The 11,037-nt window shown below is 42.0% G+C and overlaps 1 protein-coding gene across 2 annotated transcripts; it reads left to right on the plus strand.

Annotated features, from left to right (window-relative positions):
* Positions 1-1,169: 1,169 nt before the first annotated feature.
* secisbp2 (SECIS binding protein 2) lies at positions 1,170-11,036 on the plus strand. Of its 2 annotated transcripts, none has more exons than XM_014171540.3 (19): positions 1,170-1,282; positions 1,462-1,513; positions 2,100-2,242; positions 2,464-2,656; positions 2,785-2,860; positions 4,803-5,026; positions 5,120-5,210; positions 5,305-5,429; positions 5,591-5,734; positions 6,965-7,072; positions 7,186-7,284; positions 7,485-7,617; positions 7,806-7,969; positions 8,257-8,404; positions 8,507-8,726; positions 8,837-9,057; positions 9,335-9,489; positions 9,682-9,856; positions 10,177-11,036. In XM_014171540.3, the coding sequence occupies exons 2-19, from the start codon at positions 1,505-1,507 to the stop codon at positions 10,296-10,298; spliced, it is 2,550 nt and encodes an 849-aa protein (XP_014027015.3). In that variant the 5' UTR covers positions 1,170-1,282; positions 1,462-1,504; the 3' UTR covers positions 10,299-11,036. The 2 variants fall into 2 exon arrangements, with proteins under 2 accessions (XP_014027015.3, XP_014027014.3); XM_014171539.3 differs by having other exon boundaries at positions 1,269-1,349.
* Position 11,037: the final 1 nt, after the last annotated feature.

Genomic DNA, 11,037 nt, shown 5'->3' on the forward strand with positions numbered 1-11,037 from the left:
CCTCAGAGAAGAAGAATGCGTGGGCGATACGGTAGACAGTAGCTGTGTTCGAATAGCCATTCTAACCGTACAATTTGTGACGCACTGAGTATATAGGATCCTTATTGGTCATAATATGTGTATAGTTAGTATTCCAAAAGTTCCCGGATGTCGTACAAAATTCCCCAAAATACGAAGTATACAAGCAGTGGACACCAAGACATCAGTAGATTTATAATTTAACACATTTATGAAGATTTTACACTATTGTGGAGAGATGTACTGCTTGGATTCTTTACCTACGATAGAAATAAGCTGAAACAATTTTATGTACTTAATTTCATTATTCTTTTGGCCAAATGTCATATTCACAAATGTAAATTTACAAACAAAACACCACATTTTCTTAACTTACAAACATTTAACTATATTTTAAGACAATTAAATATGTGTATGTATGTCCCTTATGTAATGTGATATTGTACCTCCTAGCCCAATTGTCCTTTGTATATTATTTCTATATACTTGTGTTCCCACATGTACTTCCCCTATTGATTTGTTGTTAATCAAAATAAAAAATATAAGCAGTGGACACTATTTCCGTGCTTTTATGGACTATAATGCCGTTCTTCACAAAATGGGCGCGGCTTTTCAGATTTTCCAGTAATTTTATGAAAATATGCAGCGGAAGGTCTACGAGAGCGGATACAAGTTCATCGCTTTAACTAATTATGACAAATGTTAATAAAATGTTGAGCAATGTAATAAAGTCATCAGTTTTCAAATAAGTTACACGTTATGTTGGCTGACAATTTCTTAGCAACGCTATCCTTACGAACCGCATAGAATTACAGCAGTATTTTATTTATATTTTTGTATGATTATTAATTGTTTTTGTTTGCATTACAGCAGTATGTAACGGTAGGTTAGCTACTGTTACAAGGTTAGTTGGCTACTAATACATCGAACTTGCCAGGCAGTATATTAACTATATGCAATCTAACTACCCAACGTGTATTGATTTGATTATTCACGTCATTCTTAGATAAGTGGTATAGTCGAATGCGTTCTCAATGGACATTGTTAATTCTGTCTATCTACTCCGATTTCAGAACACTATTGTCTGAGCGTGCCAGAGCGCAGAATAATTGATTAATTTACGAACGTTCAATATGGCCGGTGTCAGTAAACGTCGGCAAAGAAGCGTAATGAAATTATTGTCAGCAGCAGAGTTCAGTCACCAACGCTCTGGATAACATGAAAACAGCCTACATGCTCTGCTAGGGCATGTAGAATGGTCAGAGTGAGTTACGCCCCGAAATGCGGGCTGCACACTATTGAAGCTTGGCGCTACATCATGTGCACTCTGGGTACTCAAATTTTCCACAGCTGACTTGCCTGAGCGTTGTGTTCAACCGATTTCATGCTATGTTTGTACAGTAACTGTGTAGTCAGCTAACTGTGTGTATATATATCCGACAGAAACATGATCATCTGACTTCAACGGGCAATCACGAAACAGGAGATGGACAAGGTAAGATTAGGGATGCGGTTTGTTATTGAGAAATGCCTATAGCTAGCCAAGCGAAGTAGCTAGCTAGCTACATTCGCTTGCTGAATCCAGGTTGCTAGATAGCAACTGTTGTGTAATACTAAACTGCTAGATGCCAGCCAGTTGTCAGTTGGTTTGATTGGACATGACTATCATAAAATTCGACCTCGACGATTTTATTTCTAGCTTATGTAGCGAGCCATGTAGCTAGCTAAGATTGATAGTCGCTAGTACCGTTACATGTGCACGAGCTAGGCTAACCATAACAAACAAATTGAGCTTGAGTGGATGGGCTCGGTAGGCACTGGCGCACTACTGTATCCCTGACTGGCGCCACTAGCAATTGGAAGCCGAGATAGTTTTAACTGACTTGTTTAACTAACGTGTGTATTCGTGACGTTGCAGACCCAATGTCCTTGGCCATTGCACTTGTGTTAGCTTTGAAATTACTTCCCTTACCTGCTAGTGTTCACGTACACTTATCGCTAACTTAGACATATGTTTCCTTGTTAGTTACATTTCAATGTAATATTATTGGGTAATTTCTTATTTGCTTGGTATATTGCAGCAGAGCAAATTGTCACCTGCAGTCCAGCCCTTTGTTCCAAAGGTCCAGCAGGAAGGGAGATTGGAGGCCCCTAAACAACTGACAACTTCATCACTGCCCCTGACACTACCAAACCCTTATCTGTTAGATCAAGGTTCTAGAAGGTAGGACCATTTATTTTGCCTTAATTGTTTCCATACATTCCTCTAAACCAAGTACTTGCCGGAGCTGGTGTCAGGTAGTGTGTTTTTAAATGGTAAACTATTTTGTATATTCTGTCAGAGCATAAAATGGCTATTTTGCCATTTGTCTTTAGTTTATTGCAGATTGCGTAGCTAACGTGATTGTGGAGTGAACTCTTATTCATTTCTCAATCTCCATCCAGGCATCAGGCTGGTAAGTCTACTTCAGGTGACGACTCGAGAAAGAGCCCCAGGCAGAGGCCATCAACCACTGATGGTATGCGAGGAGACGCACAGAGCAAGCATGGCTACATCAGCAGCCATCGTACCAAAGGGACAACTGAAACCAGTGCATACACAGCTGGAGAACGACTCATACGTGATCAGCAGACAAAGGTCTGTTTAATTATACTGACCACATTGGAACCAAACTAGAATATAGCTTAATACAAACAATTGTCTTTAATGTGTATTCATATATCTCAACTGATTTCCCCCCCCCCCCCCCCCCCCCAACTTCACAGGCATCAAAATCTAGTTCTGAGTTTGGTTCTCGGGACAATAACATGATCAGGACATCATTGGATGCACAAAGAAGAGGTAATAACACACGTTGCATACAACGCACAGATATTCATAATGATTTGTTAATGGTAGGTATCAATGTTCCCTCAAATTGTGCAACTTCCAGCTTGTGTTTACTGTGAACACTGAGGCTGTACCCGCTATAAGTTACAGTTTCAGACAGTGGTCAAGTAGGCTGCTGTGCCTTTTGATCATAATTTAGGCCTTCCAGGGTGGCCTATCATCAAAAAGAATGGAGAAAATGTATCCCATAACATTTTAACATGGAAATAGCTGTTCTATCATCCAGCCTACAGTAGCAACCAATGTGTGGTGGTTAATGTAGTCCTACATTCCATGAGACTTTTGGAAAAAAAACATGCAGGGCTTGACAAGGAGGTGACTGAAAATGTTGTTTGATGCAATAAACCACTTTACAAAATAAAATGCATTATTATTACTACTATTACAGAGAATAAGACAAATTATGATACCCTCTGCCTATTGACTACTTTGTTTATTCAAGACCGTCTCAAAATACTGCCCCTTTAAGACAAAAAAGCTCTTTACCTGACTCGCTTTTCAAAGATGTCTATAAATGTACTTGTTTTGTGCTCTTGTAGGAAGCAATCACTCCCCCATCACTGACTACAAGTGAGCTATAACTGGGCTAATAACTCTCACTAACTAGCAAAGGATGTGAACAAATGTGCTCACGTGGCTACATGCTGCTCTCGCTTTGATCTCAAAACAAGTGCATCTACACATGACCTCTCATGCTGTAAACAGGCCAGATCAAAGTGAAAGTGTAGTTAAACAGTGTAATTATTCCCTCCAAGGCAATCAAACAAGTGAAATTCAACGGCCCAAACACGAGACGTATGTGGCAGGGTCTACAGGACTACACGGACTACAAAAAGAAAAGCTAGCATGTCATGGACGCCCACGTCACGCTTCCAGACAAACTAAACACCTTTGCCCGCTTTGAGGATAATACAGTGCCACCGTCGTCGCCCGCTAACAAGGACTAACCATCTCTGCAGCACTCCACCAATCAGGCCTTTATGGTAGAATAGCCAGACAGAAGCCACTCCTCCAGTAAAAGGCACATGATAGACTGCTTGGAGTTTGCCAAAAGGCAGCTAAAGACTCTGACTATGTGAGACAAGATTTTCTGGTCTGATGAAACCAAGATGTAACTTTTTGGCCTGAATGCCAAGCATCATGTCTGGAGGAAACCTGGCACCATCCCTATGGTGAAGTATGGTGGTGACAGCATCATGCTGTGGGCATATTTTTATTTTTTTGCGACGGACTGGGAGACTAGTCAGGATTGAGGGAAAGATGAGTGGAGCAAAGTACAGAGATCCTTGATGAAAACCTGCTCCAGAGCAGTCAGGACCTCAGACTAGGGTGACGGTTTACCTTCCAACAGGACAACGACCCTAAGCACACAGCCAAGACAACACAGGAGTGGCTTTGGGATAAGTCTCGGGAATGTCCTTGAGTGGCCCAGTCAGAGACCGGACTTGAACCCGATCTTACATCTCTGGAGAGACCTGAAAATAGCTGTGTAGCGACACTCCCCATTCAACCTGACAGAGCTTGAGAGGATCTGCAGAGAAGAATGGGAGAAACTCCCCAAATACAGGTGTGCCACGCTTGTAGTGTCATACCCAAGAAGACTCAAGGCTCTAATTACTGCCAAAGTACATTCAACAAAGTACTGAGTAGAGTCAGTACTTATGTAAATATTTTTAATACATTTGCAAACATTTCTAAAAACCTGTTTTTGCTTTTATGGGGTATTGTGCATTATGGGGTGTATTGTCTGTAGATTGATTGGGGGGGCTGTAACGTAACATTGTGGAAGAAGTGAAAGGGTCTGATTGCATTCTGAATGCACTGTATACACTTTTTCCATTTGCAAGACACTTTTTTTGTCTTTAGTGTGGTGTTCTATTTGCTTTGTCTGCAGGGGGTTTTAGAGGGACCAGATCTGCCCCAAAGTCATCAGAGAGATCTGAACCTGCCCAGGTGGATCTTGTCACGTTTGAGGTGAAAATGGCTGAATTCCCAGAGCTGGGTGGTTTGGCACCCGGCAGTCCTGCACTTCCTGCCCCACAGAAACCTGGAACCTGCTGGGGATCAACCTCACCATCCCTCACCCCCCATCATCAGAGCTCAGTATCCACCAGTAAGGTAGGTCTACTGAGCTATAGCATGCTGTCATAATTTCATAAATTATAAATAACATTTATCTTAAGAAATGCCATGTGATTTTTGGATCTGTAGACTACACCAGTAAGAAAAGGACAAAGACAGGACCCCAGTCGATGCACCGCTTCCAGTGAAAATAGTGATGCATCCTTGACTATCGCACAAGGTACTGGACCTTTTTTAATTTAGCATTCAAAAGTAATGTAATGGTTTGTGCTGTATGCCATTAAGAAAATAATCAATGTACTTGACCCAATCAGGTCAGCCTGTGGAGGTAGTTTCACAGAGCAGTGGCCTAGCAGTGACCTCCTGGGCCAATGTGGCCTCCCAGCCTCCAAAGAAAGTAATCCCCAAGAAAACGGTCAATAATGGCACTACCTCCCAGGTACTGTGTGTGCTTGATGCAAATCCTACTGTACATCTCGATCTAGCTAAAGTGCTCTCAAACTGATATGTTTAAGCTTTGAAGATTTGTTGAGGTAGAAATTAAGTTGACCAACATTTTCACTTTTGAAGAGAATGACCTTTTGTCTTGTCCTTAATTAGAAGGAAACATCTGTGCAGCAAGAAGAACAAGCCTCTGAGAAGAAGAAAAGGAAGAAGAAGAAGAAATCCAAAATGCCGGGTGAAGGTGGAGCGTTAGAGGAGTCTGAGGACCTGGTCATTTATCAGGAGCCACCCAAGTTTGAGGTGCAATAAGTCACAGTGCTCATGTACATACACTGAGTTTATTAGGAACACCCATCTAGTATCGTGTCGGTCCCTCCTTTGCCTCCAGAACGACCTGAATTCTTCGGAGGCATGGATTCTACAAGGGGTGGCGTTCAAACGTAGCTCAATTGGTATCAAGGGACCTAACCTGTGCCAGGAAAAAAAATCCCCACACCATTACACCACCGTCATCAGCCTGTACCATTGACACCAGGCAGGATGGGGCCATAAATTCATGCTGCTTACGCCAAATCATGACTCTGCCATCTATATGACGCAACGGGAACCAGGATTTGTCGGACCAGGCAATGTTTTTCCACTCCTCCAGTGTTGGTGATCGTGTGCCCACTGGAGCCGCTTCTTCTTTATTTTAGCTGATAGGAGTGGAACCTGTGTGGTCGTCTGCTGCAATAGCCTATCCGTGACAGAGACCGACAAGTTGTGTGTTCCGAGATGCTATTCTGCACACCGCTGTTGTACTGCGCCGTTATTTGCCTGTTTGTGGCCCGCCTGTTAGCTTGCACGATTCTTGCCATTCTCCTACCTCTCTCATCAACGAGATGTTTTCGCCCACAGGACTGCCGCTGACTGAATTATTTTTTTGTTTGTTACACCATTCTCGGTAAACCCTAGAAATTGTCGTTCTGAGATACTGGAACCGGTGCGCCTGGCACCGATGATCATACCACGCTCAAAGTCGCTTAGGTCACTTGTTTTGCTCATTCTAACGTTCAGTCGTAAAGTAACTGAATGCCTCTATCTGCTTGCTTTATATAGCTGGCCACGTGACTCACTTGGTGCGAACTATTTTTGTGAACGGGGTGGTGTACTTATTAAACTGGCCACTGAGTTGTATAGTTAAGTTTTAATAATATGCTCAAAGTGCTTTCCATTGTAAAGAGGGATATTTTAAAACGCTTCAGGAGACCTCCCTTTTTCATATTATTTTTTTAATTTGATTTATTTAACCTACCTAGGGAAGTCAGTTGAACAAATTCTTATTTACAATGACGGCCAAACCCTCCCTTAACCCGGACGACGCTGGGCCAATTTTGAGCTGCCCTATTTTTAATAAATGTATTTATTAATAGAGCCCCTTTTACAACAGCAGTTGTTAGTGTTTATACAGAAACTGAGCCTAAAACCCCACGCTGATATTTAGTATCAAATAAATAGAATTTATTTCTTGACTGTTTATTTTCCTCCTAGGATGAAGAAGAGTTTCCAGACTTGTCTCTGGCCTTCGCTGGTTTAGCCAGAGTGCAAGGCCACAACTCAGTAGTGTTCAGCAACATGGCAAAACTAGTCAACAAGGAGGTATGGAATTAACATTACTCTTGAAAATACAAACCATAAGCATTATAAATGAAATTACAACTTCATTGAATTAATAATCAATACATAATCATGTATTTTTATTTCTGGTACAGGAGGGTCATAGAGAAGGAACAGGACTCCAGCCAGGTGACCAAAACAAGGACAAAGCCACGGCAGGAAAAGCTCTCCCTTCAGAGACAAAGAAGGGACAGGTCAGCACTGAACTTTACTCATTATTTATAGGAAAATATTGAAATCTGATTCAGGCTGGCTTATTCTGTACAGACGCTGTTCATGATGTTAGAAGAGCAAATGGGCTAAAAAGGAATAATATAGCCTAAAAGTCAACCTCTGTTGTTTTATAACTTTGTCCAAATGGTCGTTCTTGTAAATGATGAAACCTTCTCATCAGAAATCTGAGAAGACCAGTGGGAAGAAGAGCAAAGTCCCTGTGCAGCTGGATATTGGGAACATGCTGGCGGTTCTGGAGAAGAAACAGCAAACTCAGAAAGACAAGCAGGACACCAAAGGGGTCATCCTCTCAGGTTATATTACAGCAGAAAAAAAAACTTCTGTCATTTTCATCTGTCATTTGTTTTTTGTTTTTTTTCTCATGGAACTTTTAAATGAAAAGTTCTTGAAAAATAGCACTGATGATACAATGCGTACACATTGCTACCCACATTTTGCGTCATGCTATTCTAACATATCTTCGACACTTGTTACTATGTAGTTGGTGGGTCGCTACCTGTCGGCCATAAGAACACACTAATCCAGAAGAAACCATGGACACAGGATAAGATAGCCCACAACCCCTTGGACTCGACCAGCCCTCTGGTAAAGAAGGGCAAGCAGAGAGAGGTTCCCAAAGCTAAGAAACCCACACCACTGAAAAGGGTGAGTCTCTCAGACCCAGCTATCTGGAAATATGTATGGGCTGTGTTATCATTCCCTAGCTTGGATTTACTGTTTTTATTTACTCCCACAAACATTTTCTGTGATGATTAAATGTTTTTACCCTATTGAATGCTTTGCTGAATGGTGCACTGCTATTGGACGAGATCATGCTTGATAAGCCTTACTTTAGCATGCATTTTAGACCAATCTGTCTTTAAATATGTTTTTATAGTTTGGTACTCTACTGCCACCCTTTACCTGTATTGGTTTGTCTGTTCAATCTGCAGGTGATTCTCAAGGAGAGGGAAGACAGGAAACAGAACCGTTTGCTGGAGGAGCGGGCACTGCCCCCTTCAAGTGAAGAATCCAAGATGGCCGGCGACATAACAGAGGAGCTGTGTGAGGCCATCAGCATGGACCAGCGTGACTCTACAGGTCAGACAACTTCACTTCATCATTTTTAGAGTAGGAAATGTACTTGGTCTAAGTATTTCTGACTAAGCGTAAGAGGTAATATATGTGTGTGTGGTACTTCAGATGTAAGCAGCAGCCCTACTAGCCCCTCTGTGCTTGAGGAGGAGCAGTCAGAAGTACATGGGGAGACTGAGAAGGAGGGGGAGACTGAGAAGGAGGGGGAGACTGAGACTGAGGGGGAGACTGAGGAGGAGACGGAGGAGACTGAAGAGCCAACCAACCAGTCTCAGCCACAGCCCTGCCCTCCCTTTCGACCCAAAATCCACAGCAGGAAATTCAGAGAGTAAGCCATCATGGTTTCCATTTCTTACACTGACAAGATAAGATTCTAAACATATACTCTTAACCATACTGGATGACACACACACACACCATTTAAATATTGTCTCCCAGTTACTGCAGCCAGGTGCTGAGTAAAGATGTGGATGAGTGTGTGACCAACCTGCTGAAAGAGCTGGTGCGCTTCCAGGACCGGCTGTACCAGAAAGACCCTATGAAGGCCCGCATGAAGAGGCGTCTGGTCATGGGCCTCCGGGAGGTCCTCAAACACCTCAGACTCAGGAAGGTCAAGTGTGTTGTCATCTCCCCCAACTGTGAACGCATCCAATCTAAAGGTACAGTGTACTCATTAGACTTAACTTCTACAACCTGGGTTTCCTGTGTTGACTGAGATTCCAGGGGTATTATCTCACCTTTGGCTCTTAGAATTGTTGTTTTTCGTTGTTTATATTGTACATGCAAGAGCAAAATGACAATACCCAGTCCTAATGTAAGTTGAAAAAAAATTGAATGTTTATCCAAAGTAGGTGAAATCATCTTTTCTTATGTTTTGCCCATTGTTCAGTGTTTACAGTGCACAATGCTAAGGATCATGTATTCCCTCTTCCACAGGCGGTCTGGATGAAGCTCTCCACACCATCATTGACACCTGTCGGGAGCAGGGCGTTCCCTTTGTGTTTGCCCTCTCCAGGAAGGCCCTGGGCCGGTGTGTCAACAAAGCTGTGCCTGTCAGCCTGGTGGGCATCTTCAACTACGATGGAGCACAGGTATGGGCATTCAATAAAACTGGAGGCTTAGTAAGTGCTGCTGGACATTTTTGTTTAGTCTTAATGATACAATGTTGGAGACTTGAGTCACAATGCATGATACAAACCGGAGACTAAGAAGATAATTGTTCTCTTGAAACTGTTAAGTGGTGCGTGCATGGATGTGGTTACGGATTGTCTTTGATTCTACAGGACCATTACCACAAAATGATTGAGCTGTCGTCAGAGGCAAGGAGAGCTTATGAGGTGATGATAGAAAACTTGGAGTTGACATCACAAGAAGAACAAGAGAACCAAGCGGATCAGCTGAGCACTGGGACACTGTCATCTCCACCAGCCTGCTCAGAAACCGAGGAGCCAGAGTACAGTAAGTGAACAGATTCCATTCACTGACTGTCAAAAGCAATTTACATTACGCTAAATACTTGTGTGGAATCTGCCATGACTGGAATCTCCTTCAAACATTTCCCTAGGTTAATTTCCATTTAGCTACATTCCTTGGTGATGCATGGGTAGCCTGATCTGGGCAATAGAACAGTTAGTGTAAATTGTGTCTTAGCTGATAAGAAAAACAGGTATTTACCAAGCCTGTTTCTCTGCTTAGTTTATGTAAGGTGAGGTACTAACTGAATGAAGGACTGCTCAATGATTTAGTTTTTTCCTCTAAATCCCTTTTTTTTTCTTCAGTAAAACTGTGGAAGAAAATGCTGGAGAAAGAATGCAATCACAAGTTTTTAAACTTTGAGGAGCAGTTTTGCTCTGTCCCCAGGGCCAGCGACTGTAAAGAACAGATGGATGAGAAGAGTTGATGATGGAGACTGTGCCTAAAAACCCACTTGATGCCAGCTCTGACTATCAGTCCTGAAGGAAATACTTGATGGCACACTATAGCACGATTAACCCCCTGATATTGCATCCCAAATGGCACCCTATTCCTTATATAGTGCTCTATTTTCTTTGCCAGAGCCCTATGAGTGCTAGGTTAGGGAATATTGTGCCATTTCAGATGCTGACAGAGATCAAAATTGATCTATTTCCTGGGACCAAACCAATCACTAGAAGTGACCCATCAGCATGTATCTACACTGCTCCATGATGACCGAGTATGCAGAAAAATTTGAGCTAGGTTTATTTACCTAATGTGCCTATATAAAATAGAATCAAAGTATACTTTATCTGTGAATGTTAGATGAGCGACATGACCTCCAGAGGCCGTTTTTCTTTTTTCTGAACCAATGGAAATGCCACCAAAACTAAGATGCTATGTTTGGTTTGCCTTAGGCATATTATTTCCTTTGTCAATCATGTGTGTACTTACTGTATAAGGTTGAGATTCAGTGATTGTTTGTTTATTTGAGGCTACACCAGTCAACAAATGTCTGCTGTCATATACACTGATATGAATTTTGGTCTTTGACATTAGCCAAACAAAATTATAATTTTATTCTTGAGACAATGTTTTATTTTGTTTTTAAATAATTGTCAATACCTAATGAAGCTGATATAATTTTGTCACATTCTTGTAATAAAGACATTCATGTGCAATAC

The sequence above is a fragment of the Salmo salar genome, chromosome 24 (genome assembly GCF_965601325.2).
Source record: "Salmo salar chromosome 24, fSalSal1, whole genome shotgun sequence".
NCBI classification, from domain to species: Eukaryota; Metazoa; Chordata; class Actinopteri; order Salmoniformes; family Salmonidae; genus Salmo; species Salmo salar.